The sequence below is a fragment of the Anomaloglossus baeobatrachus genome, chromosome 4 (genome assembly GCF_048569485.1).
Source record: "Anomaloglossus baeobatrachus isolate aAnoBae1 chromosome 4, aAnoBae1.hap1, whole genome shotgun sequence".
Taxonomy (NCBI): Eukaryota; Metazoa; Chordata; class Amphibia; order Anura; family Aromobatidae; genus Anomaloglossus; species Anomaloglossus baeobatrachus.
The window spans coordinates 106,413,195-106,436,033 of NC_134356.1; the positions used below are offsets into that span (position 1 = coordinate 106,413,195).

The 22,839-nt window shown below is 49.4% G+C and overlaps 1 protein-coding gene across 1 annotated transcript in view; it reads right to left on the bottom strand.

The window, feature by feature from the left end:
• PANK3 (pantothenate kinase 3) overlaps positions 1-21,044 on the bottom strand; it is a 45,017-nt gene extending 23,973 nt beyond the window's left edge. Inside the window, exons 1-4 of the mRNA XM_075342289.1 lie at positions 20,891-21,044; positions 20,575-20,627; positions 8,143-8,495; positions 5,949-6,202 (exon numbers count right to left, since the gene is read on the bottom strand). Coding sequence (XP_075198404.1) covers positions 5,949-6,202; positions 8,143-8,495; positions 20,575-20,602 — 635 coding nt within the window. The 5' untranslated portion in view covers positions 20,603-20,627; positions 20,891-21,044. The remainder of the gene's footprint in view (positions 1-5,948; positions 6,203-8,142; positions 8,496-20,574; positions 20,628-20,890) is intronic.
• Positions 21,045-22,839: the final 1,795 nt, after the last annotated feature.

Here is a 22,839-nt window from a genome sequence, read left to right on the forward strand (position 1 = left end):
ACAAAAATCCTTCTTTCTCTATCGTTTCATTGGGGGACACAGGACCATGGGACGTCCAAAAGCAGTCCCTGGGTGGGAAGAAAAACCATCACCGGAGTGGGCTTGACCCAGACCTACAAGCGCCTAATGTTGCAACAGGTGTGCCAATGCCACCCGCAAACCCTACGCCAAGACTGGCCTCTGCCAAGCTCGGGTGTGAACCTGGTAGAAAATAGTCAAGGTATGCCAGCTAGAGCGGGTGGCGGACCAGGGGACCTGGTCGATCTACGACTGGAGTCCAATCTTTCAAGGGTGCCCCCTTGCCCGGTAGACCGCGGCGGAAGTCCGTCCTTCATGCGATAGTCTACACCTATGGAGGAAAAGCTCCATGTGAAATTCTGGCCCTTGGCGCCGGCACACGCTTCTTGGGCAAGGGTGAAAGAATGTATTGACGACCGGCGTAACCGAAAGATGGTGTCCTGCAGACACGAAAAACTGAGGGCTCGCACTAGCCCTGGAACGAACTATGCCCCTTTGTGGCTGGGAGAGGAGCCTAGAGCCGAAAGACCGAAACCCAAAGTCCTCTGCTGGAAGGAACAGCGAGGTGTCTTGGACAGAAACGAAAGGTTCTGGCTGGAGCCCCCCCTTGTCCTGTTGGCGGAGCCGGAAAATGGGGAAAAAACGACGAGAGGGCTGACCGCCCTGATGCCGTCTGTAACAACCCGATGGCCATGAGGAGCCCACCTATCAAAACAGGTGGTAGCAGGGAAAAAAGGGGAACCTTGAGCGAACCCATCACTGGATTCAGGTCCCACATTTCTAGTGAACGATGAAATAAAATCTTCAAGGAAACTTGATTCCCGGCCCTCTTCAATATCTGCCATCATCTTGCCCACCGTCCTGACGAGCCAGCATCCGGGATCCCCTGATGAGGCTATGTAACTTGGGACTTCTGAGCCCTGGTAGAATAGAGGGGCCCCGACACGGAAGAATTTTGCGGTCTGGAAGGGGCCACGGGGCATTTGCGAGGAGATGAGTAAAATATGTGAAACTATGCTCGCCTGGGTCACTCCCGATCTATCGCTTGCCTTGGTCCATCTTGAGAACCCTTGAGATCATAGGAAGCCGCGGGCAGATGCACGAGAGCCTGAACAGGCTACACGACCGGACTAGGGCGTCGACATCTAGTCCGGAGCAGGTGCATACTCTAAGCACCCTTGACTGAGACTTGGATCGGAAGGCCAAAAATGGTCCACGACCAGAGGTCTTCCTTCGCCAGCGATCTGGCTGGTGATTTCCGCGTTGGAGCCCTTTACCTACGGGAGGTCCATCCTACCGCGGACATCGGCCGTCCAAACGTCCCCGCTAGGGATGTGCTGCCGAGATTAGCGAGTGAAGGGACCCGTCCCAGAGCAAGATCTTCTTGGCCTCTTCCCTTGCCATGACACTCACTGCATCTTCCTGGTGGATGATGTAATCACCGCTGTGGCATGGTCCGACTGGAACCTGGCTGGGTCACCGCGACCTAGAGAAGAAATTGTAACTGGGCTAACCAGCTGCCTCTGAAGTCCGGAATGTTGAAGGAGAGACGACGCTCTAGGAGTGTCCCTCGGGACCCTGCCGAGGAATGGTGGGATAGCATACCCTAGCACGGGAGGCTGGTGACGGTTGATAATAAGCTCCAGGGGAGGAAAGGAAGCTTTCCAGGGATGGTTGCGAAGACTGGTCCGCTAGGAGGGGATTGACGGGTCACCCGCGAAGACGGAACCTTCCTGTCTCCGTTCCTCAGCGTGCTCCATTGGAGAGTCCGGGATGAAATCTGGTATGTGCACCGTCGCTACCACCGCCACAGGCTGTGAAGGAGCCAAAAAACCGAAGGGAAGAAACGGGCACGGGAGGCAAAAAGCACGTGGGGCTCTGTGTCAGGAGACCGCAGCCATGCCAGGCGGAGATGGCTGTTGTAGGGATAAAGGCTTTCAGACGGGTTTGCGTGAGGGAACGAAACCTGGTGCATCAGGGCCGATGCCGGGAAGGGGATATACCCTTCTCTTACGTAGCCTAGGGGGGAGAGTAGCCTACCCTGACGTAGCCTAGGGATAAACTAGACTCGACCTATCTCCGAAAGGGCGTTCCCGAAAGTCGGAAAAAAAGTCAGGGACTTCCTAGATGTCGAATCTGCGTTCCTGATCCCGAGTCAGAGGTCTCGATGGTGGGAACACTGATGCTAGAGGTTCAGGCCGGGTAGTGGGCAGACATCAGCTTTGTGAAAAGAGGGTACTCACTCAAGAGGAGACCCAGCCCTGGGTCGGCATAGGTGAGACGTGGACCGCTGCGTATGGTGTCCGGGAAATCCCTGCGGAGCGGCACGATAGTGACGAGAAGCCCGGAGGAACCCAGGCGGGTCGCATAAAAGGTAGCGTGCCGCTTCCTTTCTGAGCCCCCTTCGAGAAGGGGCAAGACAAATAAACGGACTTACCACTGGGAAAAATCACGTCCGGGGATTATCCATGATCACGTAGTCACCGTGCCAACTGGCTGTCCACTGAAAACAACCGTAGTGGCCCCCACCTTGCTTCCTGCAAAGAGGCATGCCCCCTTTCTCCAGAGCCCTTTGGGGGGATGAAATGACAATAACACGACTTACCACTGGTAAACGCCGTGTCTGGTTGCCGTCTGCGATCATTAGCGACTCCAGTATAGTGTGCCCCTTCTCTTCCGAAATCGCCTTGGAGAAGGGAAAAAAGACAATGACAAGACTTACTGCTGGTCAACTCCGTGTCCGGTAGCTGTCTGTGAGCCCGTGGTAACTCAGCGAGCTCTGGATGCCGTCTGATCACATCAGGGACTGCTTCAAATGTCTTAAGGGAGACCTGCATGCACGGAGAGAAGAGGGCTGTCCGCAGCCTTACGGCTTGACTCACCATTTTTAGCAGGCTATTCGTCATGCGCCAAGACATCTAGGTCCTGCTCGGAATCCAGCAGAGGTGGAAGCCTGGGCCATCACCCGAGATGTCGGAAGACTGCCAGAGGAAGGTCAGTCTGGACCTGGGGGATACGTGGAAACTGGGGAGCCACAAGGACGAGACCTGGTCCACTTCCAGCATAGAAGAAAAAAGACCCTGGTACGGGACTCCCCTCCCCGAGGGGATTGCGCCAGTCCTATGGATGGTATGACCGAACATCGGCCGTAGACGCGGCGCATGCGCACGAACCCGAGGGACGTAGCGAGGGGAGTTGTGGCCTGAGACAGGGCGTTACAAGCCGGCAGGGGTCAAAGCAATCTGACATCTTCTTGAAACTAACTCACAAAAGGGGGGACCGAGTCTTGGGCTTACCAGCCCAAAATCACTAAAAAGTCGAGCTGGAAAAACGCCATGTACTAAAAAACGTGAAAGAAAAAACAAGTGCCCGCATAAGCAATGTAGGAGTCAATGTATGCAAGATCATGCACGTATCTATAATAAAAATCGATCCAATATAAAAAATATACACTACCAAAAAAGTGTGTTCTGTTTTTCCCATAATCTTTTTTTTTTTTTTTTTTAAATAAAATGAACACTGAGGGAGCGGGAAAAAAAAAAAAAAAAAAAAAAAAAAAAAAATATCCCACACCCCCCTGATGATGCCTGGGGCAGCGCAGGAGGCGGGCCTGGGACGCCGAGGACCAGGCCGAAGCCGGGGGCTAAATTTTTACGCTGCCTCGCGGCCGAGGCAGCGCCGGCGTCCCCGGCCGCGAGGCGGCGGCGTCGCGGCCTAGGACGCCGAGAACCCGGCCGAAGCCGGGGGCTAAATTATGACGCCGCCTCGCGGCCGAGGCAGCGCCGGCGGCCCCGGCCGCGAGGCGGCGGCGTCGCGGCCTAGGACGCCGAGGACCAGGCCGAAGCCGGGGACTAAATTTTGACGCTGCCTCGCGGCCGAGGCAGCGCCGGAGACCCCGGCCGCGAGGCGGCGGCGGCGCGGCCTAGGACGCCGAGGACCAGGCCGAAGCCGGGGGCTAAATTTTGACGCTGCCTCGCGGCCGAGGCAGCGCCGGCGGCCCCGGCCGCGAGGCGGCGGCGTCGCGGCCTAGGACGCCGAGGACCCGGCCGAAGCCGGGGGCTAAATTATGACGCTGCCGCGCGCGGTGCCGACGGATCCGGCCGCGAGGCGGCGGCGTCGCGGCCTAGGACGCCGAGGACCAGGCCGAAGCCGGGGACTAAATTTTGACGCTGCCTCGCGGCCGAGGCAGCGCCGGCGGCCCCGGCCGCGAGGCGGCGGCGTCGCGGCCTAGGACGCCGAGGACCCGGCCGAAGCCGGGGGCTAAATTATGACGCTGCCGCGCGCGGTGCCGGCGGATCCGGCCGCGAGGCGGCGGCGTCGCGGCCTAGGACGCCGAGGACCCGGCCGAAGCCGGGGGCTAAATTATGACGCTGCCGCGCGCGGTGCCGGCGGATCCGGCCGCGAGGCGGCGGCGTCGCGGCCTAGAACGCCGGGGGCCCGGCCGACGCCGGGGGCTAAAGTCTGACGCTGCCGCGCGGGCAGAGGCAGCGCCGGCGGATCCGGCAGCAAAGCGGCGGCGGCGCAGCCTGGGACGCCCAGTACCAAGCAGAAGCCGGGGAGCGGGGGTGCCCGGCGACTAGGCCCAGACCGGGGCCTAACATTTGTACAGCCGCCCGAGGGGGAGAAGGTAGGAGATGGTGTCCTACCTGATCCTCGGCGCGCTCCAGAGTGCAGGCTGAGACTCTGCACATACTCCTGTGTGCTCCGCTCGCAGAAGGGATGGCTGCGGGCACCAGGGAAACGGCTGAAGAAGGCAGGGAGGTGGACCTGGTGGGGGATAGAAACCCCTAAAAACGTAGCAGCGCTGCGGGCCCCATCCAGATCGAGACGCGCTGTGGTCCAGTCCCTATTTGCCTAGCCCCTTGCGCCCTTTGGGGTGATACCGCAGAGCGGATAGGGGTGCCCAGGAAGATTCGGCCCCGCACGAACACACCAGGGATTGGTACCGCGGGAATGGACGGGGACGAGGGCCCGAAGACTCAAACCTCTGCGACCCTAGGGAGTGGTACCCACCGGGCTGCGAGAGCTGAGGAAGATAAGTACGATACCTGCAGAAACAGAAAAGTACCACAGATGAGAGCGACGAGCGTCGCCGAGAAAAAATGAAAAAAATACGCAAAAAATCAAGTGGCTGAAGGGGGCCCAGTCGGCCCACATCAGCCTCCTACGACACTAAGCAAAAAACTGATTGAGCCCGCCTCCGGCTCAGGGGTTATACTGCTGGGGAGGAGCTAACTTTTTCTGTTTACTTAGTGTCAGCCTCCTAGTGACAGCAGCATAACCCATGGTCCTGTGTCCCCCAATGAAACGATAGAGAAAAACGGTTCTACATCTTCTCTACAGTGAGCTCAGCTATGTCTCTAAAACAGGACCCTGACTTCCTGCTACTGTGTACCATACGCAGTTGCTCTACTCTGCAGTGACGTTTTAAAACCTCAAGGCAGAGTAAAACATAGACTGCTGGATGTTTAAAGTCTATGGGCGGTCTGGAAGTAGTTAGGATTACAAGTATAAGACGGAATCTCCTGCAGCTAGAAGCAGAACATATGTGTCACATGTTCAGTGATTTATGAGAGCGCCTTTTGTGTTGTATGGTTGGATACATTTGGGTTTTAATGTTTTAAGAATATAGTTGGAGAAAAACAAGTGTACATTGGACAGGGGAGGAAAGAGGAACTGATGTGAATAAAACCTACTCAGTGTGAAATGATAGTAAATTTTAAAGAAAACATCAGCTAAACATTTTAAAACAATGTTACAGCATGTACGAGTTGTTGGCGTGTCTGCCATTTTTACGTGCCACGACCCTTTGACAAATATGGACCTTAGACAAAGATGGCTCCAGTCCTTATACACTCCTGCCTCCTCTATGTGAGGTCTACATTTACAGGCAAGTATGTGCTTTAATCACCTGAATCAAAATGCATTACCTTGTACCACAGACTCTTTTATAACTGTCCTTGGAATGGACTGCAAGAATACTGACTCCAGAACCAATGTTCACAACCAGTAAAGGATAGGGGTCATCCAGATTGAAAGGGATTTTCTGGCACTGCTCAGGGTGCGAGGCATTTTCAAAATAGTAGCACTCGGCCTGACCATTAAACCCGACAGAGTCTATATACAGCAAGCCTCTGACCAGGGAATCCAGCTCATCCACCTTGTGCAGCTCTAGGTTTCCAATCTGTGTAGGAAAATCAAATACATAAAAGTTAAGTCGGCAGTTGCAGTCATTTGTACGCCAACTGCATGTCCTGTAAGTGGGTATACAGAAATGTACCCGTGAACGCACAGCACAAAACGCTCACCTTTTCCACAAGAATAGTTTTTTGTCTAATCCTAACGTAAGGAAATTGTAATACATACATACATATATAACACATACATGTATACATACACACGGGGGGGGGGGGAAGGGATCCCTGTTAATTTAAAGGGAACCTGTCACCACTTTTTCGGCCTATGAGCTGTGGCCACCACCACCGGGCTCTTATATACAGCATTCTAACATGCTGTATATAAGAGCCCAGGCCAGGGGTATAACATAAAAAACACTTTATAATACTTACCGAACGGTCGCGAGGTGGGCCTATTGGCTGTCTCCATTGTCCTATGCCGGCGCATCCTCTTTCGACCATCTTCGTCCTATTTCTGAAGCCACGGTGCATGATAGGTCCGACGTCATCCACACTCGTAGGCATTGCGGTCCTGAGCAGTATTGCTCAAAGTATTGTAGTGAGCCTGCGCAGGACCGGCGAGTGTGTATGATGTAGACGCGTCATGCACCCAAACTTCAGAAAGAGGATGAAGATGGCCGAAAGGGGAGGCGCGGAAAACGGAGACGGCCATTAGGCCCACCTAGCGACCGTTCGGTAAGTATTATAAAGTGTTTTTTATGTTATACCCCCGGCCTGGGCTCTTATATACAGCATTCTAACATGCAGTATATAAGAGCCCACTGGTGGTGGCAGCAGCTTATAGGACAAAAAACTGGTGACAGGTTCCCTTTCAAATTGTAGCTTAGGTCAATTCATTTTGTAGGTCATATTTTAGGGCAAAATGATCAGAAACAGTAAAAAATATAATTTTCCATTTTTTTCATGGTATGTTTTAACTATGGAAGTACTATGGAACCCCCCCTTCCTGACATGTGATGTACATGTATGTCAGATGAGATTGTATGGAGTGGGCTCAGGACCCCCTCTTTTCTCCAAGCCACAAATGGATCACAGGCAACTGATGAGATGGCAAAACAGCCAGGGTGTATTATAAAGGGTGGCCCACAAGCAGGTATAAAAAACACACACAACAAAACAAAAGGCACAAAAATGTAAAAAAAAAAAAAATGGCCGGGACAGAAAGCAATAATGATATTTCAGGCAAAACCAATAGGTGTACATTGTGTCTCGTATTAGAGGGGTGTTTACATTTTTTCTCACTTTAGGTACATAGGTTTAGCTGCGTCTTTATGCATGGCTCCAATCACTTTTTGCACAGAGAATTAATCTGATACTTTAAGGCCCCATGCGCACGCTGCAGTTTTTGATGCATTGTTGCTGCAGTTTGTGGTGACCTTTTTGTCACCACAAACTGCATGCTTTTCCTCCCCCAGCAAAGTCTATGAAATTTCAGATTTACTGTGCACACATCATTTTTTGGGGGGCAACAACAAAAACTGCAACATGCCAATTCTTTTTGCGTTTTTCACCCATTAGTGAGAACATAAAAAAAAAAAAAAAAAAAAATGCATGGTCAAACAACGCATCAAAAACACATGCTTTTTTGGTTTTTTTTGCCACAAAATACATTGTTCTTGGCCACAGGGTGCATTTTTCTGGTTACGACAAAGTCTGCAGAGTGCGGACACACTGCCATCATAGGATTCCCAAGTAGCACCTCTGCATGCAGGATCTCAGCTTGTAATATGATAGCCGTCTTCAAGGATGTGATAAGGAACTAATTCTGCCAAAGTCCACTGGACTCCGCTCATAAATAGATAAGCTTCTGGCACAGAGAATAGACCATTGCTTTATTGAGATGTGTTCTGGGCAGAAATAAGTTATTTGTTAGGATGAAGTCTTAACAATAAACAACCCAATAGGCGAGGCTGCAGTCAGTACCTACCGTCCTAAACTCTTCTTCAAATTTATATGCACCACCACCAGTGGCGCACAGAACCGTATCGAGGGTCGAAAAATTCTTATCTCTTGCCATGTGAATAAATGTTGGCAGGTCTTGTGTGGGAAAACGAATGAAGTGCAAAATCCCGTTCCTACCAAAGAGAGTCAAGTTTTTCAGCTCCAAGTGGACATCTCGAATGCCCGTAGACCCATAGGCAACATTGGAGGTCAGATATTTACGGATGCTCTTCAAGCTCTCAACCTCTTCTTGTTCCTCCTCTGCTGTAATGTCAATTGGCTCAAAATAAGCCAGTTTCACTAAGGTTCCACCGATGTCCATCCCAAACCAAGGGAATGCTAATAGAAAAAAAGAAAATATTCACATTTATTATTTCAAACTTTGTGAACTTTTCAAGGAAATATTATGAAACTACCCAAACAGACACCAATATCTAGATTTGGAACAATGACCAATGGACACCCATTGTACACCCTCACATTTTTCGTCAATATTTCATTATATGCCATCAGCGTGTATATCTATGCAGCTGTTACACTAAGGGCTGCTTTACACACTGCGATATCGGTACCGATATCGCTAGTGTGTGTACCCGCCCCCATTGGTTGTGCAACACGGGCAAATCGCTGCCCATGGCGCACAACATCGCTAGGAACAGTCACACTACTTACCTGCATAGCGACGTCGCTGTGACCGGCGTACTGCCTCCTTTCTAAGGGGGGCGGTTCGTTCGGCGTCACAGCGACGTCACTAAGCGGGCACCCAATCAAAGCGGAGATGAGCGGAACGAACATCCCGCCCACCTCCTTCCTTCCTCATTGCTGGCGGGACGCAGGTAAGGAGAGCTTCCTTGTCCCTGCGGTGTCACACGGTGTGCTGCCGCAGGAACGACGAACAACATTGTTACTGCAGCAGCGATAATTGAGATTAGGGGGGGGATGTCACCGATTAGCGATTTTGAACGTTTTTGCAACGATTCAAAATTGCTAATAGGTGTCACACGCAACGACATCGCTAACGCGGCCGGATGTGCGTCACAAAAGCCGTGACCCCAACAAGATCGCTTTAGCGATGTCGTAGCGTGTAAAGCCACCTTTAGCCGAGGAGTGTTGCCGAGAATTGCAATGTGATCCTCGGCAACACTCGAGAATTATGTAATCTCTTTACAAATACATCCCAGAATGACTATAATCATTCCTCATCGTTCACCATTTAGGAGAAACTATAAGCTAATAAATTTTACTAATACAAGTGTCTTTAGGCTGCAAACGCTCTCTCTACCCATTTTGCTTGTTTCAAAAGGCACAGTTCGCGCACCCTTGTTAAGCCTTCGTAGTTGCCTGCTCAATTTCTGAAAGCAGTTACAGAGGTTAAAGCGCACCAATGACCAGGATTTTCCTATATAACCTAAAGCCAGTGCTATACTGGCACTATCGAGCTGATTTTATACATGACTTTAGTTGTCAGCTACAGCTAGGATGTATAGGTTTTGAAACACAAGCAAGTAAAGTTTATTACATGAGCAGCTTTTTGAGTGGCAGCAGCTTCCGATCATCTGATAGCTGGGGTAGGTATTCATAGTGATTCCCGCCCCCTGCCTGTCCATCCTCCCCCCGTTATTTATGCTAATTTTATTATAGAATCGTTTTACTAAGTGACTAGAAGGATTTGTGCTGATGTCACACCCATGAGACCAGAAGGAGCAGGGCCTCAGCCAACATAGCTGATACCAGGAAGCAACATTATTTTTCTGTTGGCTGAAGCCCCTCCCTTTCTGGTCAAATGTGAGCAAGGATGGTTGACCTTAGGGAGATCAACATCCACCACTGCGGAGACACCATCATGTGTTTCTCAACGCAGTGATTCTAGAGCAATACCCCCTGGGAAATATTCAAAGCAAGAAGGCCTGCGGAGACACCATCACATGTTTCTCAACGCTGGCAGGAAACTAGCCAGGTCTTTCACCGGGAAGGAACAACCACGGGAAGGGCAGTCTCCAGTCAAGGAGACCACCTATGCCAAACATGGTATCCATCCACAGACAGCCGTTTCGGGGTATTTGCCCCTCATCAGTGTGGAGTAGGAATCTGGCTAGTGGGACATTGCCTAGTAAAAGACTATGTGAGCAAGGATGGTTGACCTTAGGGAGATCAACATCCACCACTGCGGAGACACCATCATGTGTTTCTCAACGCAGTGATTCTAGAGCAATACCCCCTGGGAAATATTCAAAGCAAGAAGGCCTGCGGAGACACCATCACATGTTTCTCAACGCTGGCAGGAAACTAGCCAGGTCTTTCACCGGGAAGGAACAACCACGGGAAGGGCAGTCTCCAGTCAAGGAGACCACCTATGCCAAACATAATATCCATCCACAGACAGCCGTTTCGGGGTATTTGCCCCTCATCAGTGTGGAGTAGGAATCTGGCTAGTGGGGGCAATGCCTAGTAAAAGACTACTTAAGCAAGCATTGTTGACCTTAGGCTGTCTGTGGATGGATACCATGTTTGGTATAGGTGGTCTCCTTGACTGGAGACTGCCCTTCCCGTGGTTGTTCCTTCCCGGTGAAAGACCTGGCTAGTTTCCTGCCAGCGTTGAGAAACATGTGATGGTGTCTCCGCAGGCCTTCTTGCTTTGAATATTTCTGGTCAAATGGGTATGACACCAGCAGAGGTCCTTCTAGCCACTTATTTATGCTAATTCTATTATAGAATTGTTTTACTAACAGATAGGGGGGAGGACGGACAGGCAAGGAGTTGGAATCACTATGAATACCCACCCCAGCTATCAGCTGCTACCACTCAAAAAGCTGCTCATTTTACAAACATTACTTGCTTGTGTTTCAAAACCTATACAGCCTAGCTGACCACTGAAGGTATGTATAGAATCAGCATGATAAAGCCAGTGCTATACTGGCACTAGGTTATATAGGAAAATCCTGGTGATTGGTGCGCTTTAAAGGCTCAATGCCACCATAACTGGATCACCGCTGCCGACCACCTTTCCATGATCACCAGGCAGCCTTGAAATGCACCCCGGGGGTACACAATGAAGGTATTTAGTGTTTGTTTTGTGGACCCTGGCCAGCTTCTTCCCGCCTCACAAAAGTTGATTGATAGGTCAGTTGCTATGTTTAAACAGGGGAGTAACCTGTCAATCAACTGGAGCGGGGCAGGGAAAGACTGGACCCAAATTTCACTTAATTGGTTAGTTCCAATGGTTCGAGGACAACTTTTCAAAACATGTTTTCTCTCAAACACTGCAATATTTCAGTCAATCGCACAGCCAGGCTTTGGTAACTCTGATGCGGACAGCCTGAATCCAATGACAAGTTCCCTTTAAGATGAATGCGGATTTAGTAAGTGGTGTAAATAGTCTGAGCAATGTCCAAAGATGATAAACTAAAACCCATGTGCTGAGAGTGTGTTCAGCGAATGTAGTGTCAGCGAATGTAGTGTACTGTTGGAGCGCTGTGTCCTTAGAGATGTTCTGGTCATGCCAGAAATGACAATCCAATGGATCCAGAGGATGAGTGGCAAAGCCTCGCCAGTACTCAAGTGTCATGAAACACGTCCCATGAGTGATCCTAAATTCCTGACAAAGATGGCCACAGTCATAACATAAATTACTGCATAAGGCGAGTGCTGAAGTGTGTGAGGAGGGAGCGGTCATGAATAATCTGCACTGGTATGACTGGGAAGTCACAGCCCATTATATGTGTAATGTTATCAGTCACCAATACAATAAACCAATATAAGTAGGCAAATGGCTTCTGTGGAATTGTCTTCAGATAACAGTGATGACACCACACTGTATCCAGCACCACACCATGCACTGTGTGAAGAACAAACACAAGTATTGCAAAGGGTTAATTTAACAGTGGAAATTCATTACTGCATATTCTAGGTCAGTTTCTACATGTAATATTGTTTGCAGTGTATGTAGGAGATTAAAGGGGCTGTCCACTACTTGGACACCCCCTTCTCATGCCCCATATCCACCCCCATAAAGATAACAAGGCCTATACTCACCTCCAGTGCGGCCGTGGTTCCAGCGATGTTGGATCTCGCGTTCCTGAGGCCCACATGACTTTGTCATGAGACGCGAGCCCTACACCCAATCAGTGCCGACTTCCTTCTCCCCGCCTTTGGATGGTTAAGTAATTAACATGAAAGGGAGCTTCCGCAGCGTAATTATAATCACCTTCCTGTTATTTACTTCAATGTCCGAAGGCGAAGAGAAGGAAGCCAACACCGATTGGGCTCAGGACTCTCATATAAAATGTCCCTTGGACCCCAGGAAAGCGAATTTCGACATCTGTGGAACCGCACAAGTGGCGAGTATTGGCTTTGTTATTTTTATGGGAGCACACATGGGGTATGAGAAAAGGTCATCAACTAGTGGACAATCCCTTTAACTGTCTTCTACTTTGCTGCTGAACTCCTGTTTGTAACTTTGGTCAGAAAAGCCACAGCATTATCACTACATGTGAAGACACAATAATGAGGTTTTTCATGTATTAAGAGTGGATACTTTAAGGCTATGTGCGCACGTTGCGTTTTTTCCCGCGGAAACATTGCGTTTTGAACTGCAGCGTAACTGCATGCGTTCAGCTTCCCCAGCAAAGTCTATGAGAAAGACGAAAAATCAATGCACACGCTGCATTTCTAAACGCAGCGTTTTGGATGGCCAAAATCGCTGCGGGAAAAAAAAAAAAAAAAAAAAAGCAGGTCACTTTTGTGTGTTGTAGCTGCGTTCTCCACCCATTGAAATCAATGATGTGGGTCCGAACGCATCCAAAATGCACTTGGACTGCATTTTTGTTGCGTTCCGCATGCTTTAAACGCAGGTCTTTTCAGTCAATCTCTGTCTGTGGATGTCAGTGAATCTCCCTCTGTCTGTTGGTCGGTCTCTTTCTCTGTCAGTTAGTCGCTCTGTCTGTCTGTCTCTTTCTCTGTCCGTCGGTCAGTCTCCCCCCCTCTCTCTCATACTCACCGTTCCCCGATCAACGGCGCGGCGCTGCAGGGCGTTCACACTGCTCCGGCGGCTTTTCCTCTTTTGAAAATGCCGGCCGCTCATTATTCAACCTCGTATTCCCTGCTTTCCCCGCGCACCGGCGCCTATGATTGGTTGCAGTCAGACACGCCCCCACGCTGAGTGACAGCTGTCTCACTGCAACCAATCACAGCCGCCAGTGGGCAGGTCTATATTGTGCAGTAAAATAAATAAATGAATTAAAAAAAGTGCGGTGCCCCCCCAATTTTGATACCAGCCAAGAAAAAGCCACACGGCTGAAGGCTGGTATTCTCAGGATGGGGAGCGCCACATTATGGGGAGCCCCCCAGCCTAACTATCAGCCAGAAGCCACCCGGAATTGCCGCATCCATTACATGCGACACTCCCGGGATTTTACCCGGCTCATCCCGAATTGCCCTGGTGCGGTCGCAATCGGGGTAATAAGGAGTTAATGGCAGCAGCCCATAGCTGCCACTAAGTCCTAGGTTAATCATGACAGGCGTCTCCCCGAGATATCTTCCATAATGAACCTGTAAGTGAAAGTAAATAAAACACATACACCCGAAAAACTCCTTTATTTGGAATAAAAGACAAAAAAACACCCTCTTTCACCACTTTATTAAAATCCCCAAATACCCCTCCAGGTCCGGCGTAATCCAGAGGTCCCGTGACGCATCCAGCTCTGCTACATGAAGCTGACAGGAGCGGCAGTAGAACACCGCCGCCCCTGTGAGCTCCATGCAGCAACTGAAGTGAATCGCGCTGTCAGCGGGGACGTCACTGAGGTAATGCCGGTGTGTGCAGTGATGATGAGGGCTGTAGTGGGATGTGTGCGGGGATGTTGGCGGTAATGTCGGGTTGTGTGCGGTAATGTCGGCGGGAATGTCGGGATGTGTGCGGGGATGTGTGCGGCAACGTCGGGATGTGTGCGGTGAAGATGATAATCGGGACGCCATACACAGACAGAGCCGCGGTATGACAATGAAGTCGGGTGCAGTTCACCCGAGTTCTTTCTCATCGTGTGTGTGTGTGTGTGTGTGTGTGTGTGTGTGTGTGTGTGTGTGTGTGTGTGGTCAGCCGGCATGTAGCAGAGCTGAATTGCCGGGGGAACGCACTGTCAAAAATGCATCCAAAACGCATGGTGAAAGCATCCAAAATGCATGCGTTGTGGATGCATTTTATTTTATAAACGCAGTGTCGTCTGCCAGAGGGTGCGTTCTTTTCCGCACTGCAGAGAACGCAACGTGCACACATAGCCTAAAAGGTTTATGCTGTCCTCAGACAGACCCTGATTATAGAGCTACATCCCTCATCAACATGTAATCGGTTTCAATAAACCACAGGTTGTTATGTGCTTAGATAGGGAAGCATGGACTGGGCGACCATTGTCTCTGGGAAAGCCCAATCTATAGATAAGAATGTCCCCCACTCAACAACTTCTCTAATTTCTCTACTGCTTCCCTGCTCAGTAACCACAAGTCTTCAATAGTGATGTTGCTACTTCGTGTACTCCCAACTGCTGAGATCACGACATGTCATCCCTAGCAGCTGGTCGCAGGCAGTAGTGACATCACTATGGATGACCTGTCATGTGATCTCAGTCATGTCACTACTGCCTGCCACCAGCTGCTGAGGTCACATGAGATACGACACGATACACTTTACTGATCCGAAGGGAAATCGTAGTACCACAGCAGCAGAACATAGACTAATTACTTAATTACAACATAAGAGTAAATTGACAGAAAAATGGCACACAATACTATTAATGACAGGTCATACGCAATTGGTACAGCAATAAAACAACATTCACTGAGCATGTCATACTTTGGTAATTATTGTACATTCCCACAGCAGTCGGCACATACAATTTCCTGAATATTTCCTTCTTACACCTTAGTGGGATTAGACTGTTTCTGAAGATGCTCCTGTGTCACATGAACAGCTCATATACTGGGCATGCATTATTGTACATTACCCCCATACACTTCTTCTGAATTCTTTTCTCCTCTACCTCCTCAAAAGTGTCAAAATGGCGGCCCACCGCCTAGCATGCCTTCTTGAGAAGTGTATTGAACTTATTAGCATCAGACACACTACCTCCCCAGCATAGGATAGTAAAATAGATGGCACTTGACACTATGGAGTGGTAGAACATTTCTAACATTTTTTTGCATCCATTAATTGACCTTAGTTTGCATAGGCAGTATAGTATCCCTGTCTTATAGGCCCTCTCTGTATGGCACCTACAATCTAGTTTGCAGTCCAGGTGGCCGCCAAATCTTTGTAATGCTGCTTTCACACTACGTTTTTATAACATGCGTCATGAACGTTTTTTTTGCTGCAAAAGCGGATCCTGCTTTTACAGCAAAAAAACGCATGCAACCGCATGTATTATTTTGCAGGATCCTGTCACTTTAAGCTTATGGGCGGGCATTGGAGTCATGTGATCGGGAGTGAGGGGAACTGAACGTGATAGACTGGGAGCCGGCTTCTGACAGCTGTGGAGTCTTGTAACCAAGGTAAACATCGGGTAACTTGCTTGGATACCTGATATTTACATTGGTTACGAGCATCCTCCGCTCTCAGGCGAGGGAGAGTGGAGAGAGAGGGAGGGGGAGGGGGGGGGGAGAGGGAGGGGGAGAGGGAGGGAGGAGAGAGAGGGAGGGACTGATCACCCAAGGCTGGTTTCTGGGCATGCTCAGAAGAGCAAGCAGGATCCTGTCTATCAGCATGCCAGCGTTCACATGCGTTTGCATGCCGTTTAGTCAGGATCCAGCAATTTGCAGTATTTGGACACAGCTCAAAAACACTACAAGTAGCGTTTTTGAAAAAAGTTAAAAACCTGCAAGTCGCTGGATCCTCACTATAACGCACGCAAACGCAGGTGAACGCATGTTGACGCGAGTCCATTGCAAATGCATTGAAATGAAAACGCATTTGCGTTAAAAAAACGTTCATGACGGATGTTAAAAAAAACGTAGTTTGAAAGCAGCCTAAATCTCAACCTGCTCCACTTGTCATTAAGATTTTCTGAAGGCGGCAAAAATCAGTTTATACTGAAAATTGGCTGTATACAACGTGAAAAGAAAAGGGCAACAGTACCATTCCCTCAGGGTCACCGACACTGCTCAATATTCTGCCATTTGTACAAACTGCGTCCTGTAAGCCCGTTTCACACATCCGGCATTTCGCTGGATTGCCTGATCCGTCACACTCCAGTACAGTGTTAATACTGCACAGTGGCATCGCGGCAACCTCCGGTCACATGCGGTCATGTGACTGGAGCTTGCCGCAATGCCATTGTGCAGTATTAACACTGTACTGGAGTGTGACGGATCCGGCGAAATGCCGGATGTGTGAAACGGCCCTTAGTCAGTTATCCATTTCTCATCCTCTCATCCACCTTCAGCTCAATCATCTTTATGCACAGTAAAAGTCACTGTAAGGTATTGAACACACTAGAGAAAACAAAGAACATTGTACACACAGTGGTGCCATCACTGTCAAAAAGTGACTGCACTGCATGTAATAGAGACATAACAGCATCATCCATCCCCAATCTATGCTGGTAAGCAAACTGTAGGGGTCCCCAAAAGCCCTGACCCTCGGAATCAAGTAAGAAAACACATCTTTCCAAGGACGTAATAGCATGCAATGTTAAGGCTACAGGATGATAGTCTTTTCAGGATGCAGGAAAAGTAGTGTTTGGTACCAGAACCAGGCAGGACGTCTTCCATAACACTGGTACTCTGTGTTTGTAGACTCCTGTTAAGTAGATACTGAAAGACAGTACCCAGCTGGTTTGCACACAGTCTAACATGTGAATTGCGTCCTTCTGGCTCCACTACTTTGCCCATTTTTAGTTGCCTAAATTGTCCCCGCACATGATTTTGGGAGACTATGAAATCAGTCTGTTCATCCCACAATATCAATGTTGCAGAGATGGTTCCCCAGCTCCATCCCCTCTCCTTGTTGGCACTGCATATGTACTGCTGAAAAACTCATTCACTTCATTAGCCCGGTCCAGTCCCCCCCACCCCATACTACTACCTCGCATTAAGCCCACTTAGTAATATCATTCCTGACCACACCTGTCTGGAGTTAGTGTGACAGTTTATTTTCTAGCCCAATTCTGAAAGCCACAGGGCATCTTTTATCCTGTTCTTCATGTCTCTTATTTTCTCTTTAAATGCCAGTTTCTTCATGTTTGGCAAATGCTATAATTCTTTAGCTATCTGCAACTTGTTATTTGCAAAACACTTCATTTCTTTTGCAGGCACCAGCAGATCAGTGCACAGTTATTGCAAGCAGTAATTCTACCAAGCAATTCATTAATATTCTCACCCATTGTCCAGGTCCTGAAGATCAAAACATGCTGGTAAAGGCTTCCTCTGCTGCTGGAGACCAACTCCTGATTTGTGTTCATTGTAGCAAGTTGTTTACTAAGGACTGATTGATAAGCTGGTGACAATAGTATCAGGTTGTGGTCAGATTCCCCAAGAGGGGCAGGGCAGAGGATGAATCAGCATTCTCAGCATTAGCATACAGGAGATCCAATGTCGTTGTCCCGTTTAGTACATTTCTTAAATTTATAGAACTTTGGTAAAGAAGCTGAGATCATCGCTCGAGTAAAATCCCCAGAAATTACAAGTCAAGAGTTTGGGTGTTTGGTCTGAAGCTGAAACATAACCCCCGACAATGCTCCTCCAGCGGCTTCATGGTTCTCTGATGGTGGTATATACATCATTACTGCAATAACAGCTAACATGTCAATATTCAAAAAGAGTGACACTCCTTTCCTGTCACATGCCCCCGATCACACCTTCTGTTTATGTAAAGTATCACCCACCACCCTTCTTCTTGCCACTCCCCATCATGTCTCTATCTGCCTGGACTACATGAAACTCTTCTACCGAGACACTTTAATCAGTGCCCTCCCCATGTAACCAAATTTCGGTAAAACACAAAACTGCATTCTTTGACTTCCCTCTGGGTCCGAATTAGTGCCAGCAGCTCATCCGACTTATTTCCCAGGGACAGAACATTTCCCATGATAATAGACAGGACTGCAGGTTTAAAATGTCATCTCCTGGACTTGATTTTTTACCCCTATAAGGTCTCCGGTCTTCACTTGGAACATGTGGTCATCCACTGCAGGAGAGGACATTAGCCTGACCAGTTCCAAAACTCAACCCCTCGAAAACACAACAGACATAGAATTTGGGGCAGCCACCAAATCATTGTCCACAATCATAGTGATGTCTGTCAGTGCTGCGTACCACGAGCTGCTGAGATCACGTGACAGGTCATCCATAGTAATATACTATGGATGACCTGTTGTGTGATCTCAGTAGCTGGTGGTAGGCAGTAATGACATCAGTATGGATGACATGTCATGTGATCTCAGCAGCTCGTGATACACAGTAGTGATGTCAGTCAGTACTGCCTACAACCAGCTGCTGAGATCACGGTCATGTTAGCCATAGTGATGTCACTACTGCATATCACCAGCTGATGCGATCACATGAAGTGTAACCAATAGTGATGTCATCATTGCCTACCACCAGCTGCTGAGATCATGAAATCACATGACATGTCATCCATAGTGATGTCATCACTGCCTACAACCAGCTGCTGAGATCATGAAATCACATGACATGTCATCCATAGTGATGTCATCACTGCCTACAACCAGCTGCTGAGATCACATGACATTTGTAGAGTCATTGTGAACAATCAGCTGCTGCAATGACATGACAACATCCATAGTGACGTCGCTACAGCACACAACCAATTGCTGGGATCACATGATGTCAGCTTTCCATGGAGGGCAGATTAGGGCAGGACTCAATTGTTAGGCTCTGTGCACACTCGAAAATGGAATTTTCTTAAGAAAATTCCGCACCCTCTGAAAGATTCCCGCACCAAAAAACCGCAGCAAACCGCACCTAAAATCCGCACGCGGTTTTACGGCGATTTGCTGTGGTATGTCCCTGCGTTATTTTGATAGCACAGGGAGATTCTCACCTGTCCCCGCTCCTGCTGTCCGTGGTGCTGAAGTCTCCCGCGATGCTGTGTCCCGTGCAGCTATCTCCGGTGCTCTGCTACTTACGGGTCAGCTGTGCAGTGCATAACTGCATATCCATGAGCCGGCCTGGAAGCAGGAGACCAGCGTCCGGAGGCAGCTTCGCTGGAGAAGGGGAGTATAAGATCAGCGGTGACTTCAGTCAGCTGATGTGCAGTGACAGCTGAGTCCTCCACCTGTCACCGCAAAGCACGAGTGAAGTCACCGCTGATCCCGCACAGCTCACTTCATTTGCGGCCTGACCCTCACAGTGTGTAGTCATAGTCTATGGCGCGCGCTGTGAGTATCAGGTGTAGCACAGCTGGAAGCGTCATGGGACCTTGTGTAGATAGCATCAGACCTGGAGGGCTGTTATTGGTGGAGTTAATAAAGTGGTGTAAGAGGGGGCTTTTTTTGTCTTTTATTTCAAATAAAGGATTTTTGGGGTGTTTGTGTTTATTTACTTTCATTTATAGTTTAGTGATGAGGGGGTGTCTCAGACCCCTGCCATCACTAAACTAGGATTTAGTAGCAGCTATTGGCTGTTATTAACTCCTTATTACTCCAAATGCCACCGCACCAGGGCAACGGGATGAGCTGGGAAACGTCCCGGGACTGTCGCATCTAATGGATGCGGCAATTCCAGGCAGCTGCTGGCTGATATTTTTAGGCTGGGGGGGCTCACAATAATGTGAGTCTCCCCAGCCTGAGAATACCAGCCCCCAGCTGCTGTCACTCAGCATGGGGGCGGGTCTGACTGCAACCAATCACAGCCACCGGTGAGCAGGGGAGGCATGAATATGTTATGAGCCTAATGAGCGGCCGTCTCTGGAAGATGAAAGAGCTGCCGCGGGAGCAGTGTGACAGTCGACTGGTGATCGGTGAGTATGAAGCGCTTGCTTCTACCCCTTGCACCAGATTGTGTTCCCCATAAACTTTATATAGGGAGCAGCATCTGGCCAGACACCAGGGATCAATCCTCTGCCGACCCCGAGTCAGAGCGTGATTGATCTGCCAGCCTTCCAAACCGCAGGGACCTGTAGAAAAGAAGCAACATACACAGTAATTACGCAGAGGAAATTCCGCAGCAAAACCCATTGGTGAAAAAAAACGAGGTATGCACACAGCAATTATTTTTACCATAAATTTTGTTGGGGAAGGACTGCAGCAAGGTATAAACATTTTCTGCAGTAAAACCACAGTAAAAAAAAACGCAGTGTGCGCACAGGGCCTTAGAGAGCAGTTGAAAGTGTATTATTTTCCCGATCTATCTCATACCCCGGCGGGGCAGACAGCCTCCCGTGCACGCCCGCCAGCTTCTGCTGTACACTTACATGGCTTCTTTGCATCCTTGATCTTCATGTCTGTCCCCGGAGTCCCCTCCTCCCTGCGGATACAAGGGGCACAGTTACAGTCAGGTCTGAGATGGAGACTCATTCATACATCTGCCTGTCACACACTGCACTGACACAAGCCCCGCCCTCGTGAAGAATATTCACAACATCCTGTCAGGGAATGACCCGCCCGGATGTCACGTCACCGCGAGTCGCAAGGCTCGTCGGGAATTGTAGTTTTTGGAAGTGGTGTTACTAAACCGGAGCGAAAGCGGCGAGCTACAATTCTGTATGGACAGAACACATTCACTCTTACCTGTTACACCTGTATGTGTGTATTGTGACGGAAAGGGAGCTACGTATGGGATATACGGAGTCAGCTAATGGCGTCTTGTGCTTGCGAGGTGGAGGGAGCGGCAGTCCGGGCGGCACAGGGAACTTATTGCAGTCATATCCGCGCTGTACGCAGCTGATGGAGGGGGAGAGAACCTCACGCCAGGCGCGCATTAGCCAATGGGCTGAGGCCAAGGGGCGGCGACCAATGAGAAGGGATTCTCCTATGAGCCAATGGGCTGAGGCGAAGGGGTGGCGACCAATGAGAAACGGCTCTGCTGTGGAATGACGACGACTGACAGCAGCGCAGGCTTCTATTGTGTGAGGAGGAGGTCGGGCAATGGCGGAGCTGCCTGTAGTGTCCGCTGCTGAGGGGAAGCCTGAGCCTCACTCCCGGCAGCTTCTGTGACTGAGGGCCGGTGACATTGTACTGTGTAGCCCTCACTCGTTCCTTATAGCTTTCCCCACCGTGGTTATTAAAATGGCGTCTGCTGCTGAACATGGGCTGTAACTGGCTGCTCTGACAACAATGGTCATGACCCAGTGCAAATAACATGGATGACAGTACAACCTCTAAGGCTACATTCACACGACTGTTCCGTTTTGTGGTCCGCAAAAAACGGTTCTATTTTTCCACGGATGCATCCGTGTGACAACCGCATCCGTTCCGTGTGACTTCTGGGGTTTTTTTGCGGACCGCAAAAGAAAACGGAAGGAGAGTTACATACAATCCAGAGTATCTGGCCAAATGCTGGTCCCCATATAAAGTCTATGTGGAACAGAATCCGGCGCAAAGGAGTAGGAGCAAGCGCTACATAGTCACCCATCACCGGGGCGCCTCACACTGCTCCCACAGTAGCTCTTTGATCTTCCGAAGCCGGCTGCTCATTAGGCTCATTTCATATTCACTGCTTCCCTGCTCAAAGGAGTATGTGATTGATTGCAGTCAGACCCGCCCCCACGCTGAGTGACAGCTGTTTGACTGCAACCAATCACAGCCACCAGGGGGTGGGTCTATATCGTACAGTACAATAACATTACAAAAAAAAAAAGGAGTGCGGTCCCCCCCAAATTTTGATACCCAGTCAAGATAAAGCCTCACGGCTGCTAGCTAGTATTCTCAGGCTGGGTAGACCCACGTTATTGGGAACCCCCCAGTCTAAAAATATCAGCCAGCAGCCGCCCGGAATTGCCACATCCATTAGATGCGACAGTCCCAGAACTTTACCCAGCTCATCCCGAATGCCCTGGTGCGGTGACAAACGGGGTAATATATGGAGTTGATACCAGCTATGTAATGTCACCTGGCATCAAGCCCTGGGATTATGGGCTTGGCGTCTATCAAATACCCGACATCACTAACCCAGTCAGTAATAGAAAAAAATAGACGACAAACAAGTTTTTATTTGTTGGCAATGACAGAAGTCAAACGTTTTCTGTAAGTCTTCATAAGGTTAACGCATACTGTTGATGGTATATTGGCCCATTCCTCCATGTAGATCTCCTCTTAGAGCAGTGATGTTTTGGGCCTGTTGCTTGGCAACACGGACTTTCAACTCCCTCCAAAGGTTTTCTATGGGGTTGGGATCTGGAGACTGGCTAGGCCACTCCAGGACCTTCATATGCTTCTTACAAAGCCACTCCTTTCTTGCCCCGTGGTGTGCTTGGGATCATTATCATTCTGAAAGACCCAGTCACGTGTCATCTTCAATGCCCTTGCTGATGGAAGGAGGTTTGCTCACAAAATCTCACGATACATTGCCCCATTCATTCTTTCATGTATACAGATCAGTCGTCCTTAAACCTTTGCAGAGAAACAGCCCCAAAGCATGATCTTGCCACCCCATGCTTCACAGTAGGTATGGTGTTCTTTGGATGCAACTCAGCATTATGTCTTCTGCAAACACGACGAGTTGTGTTTCTACCAAACAG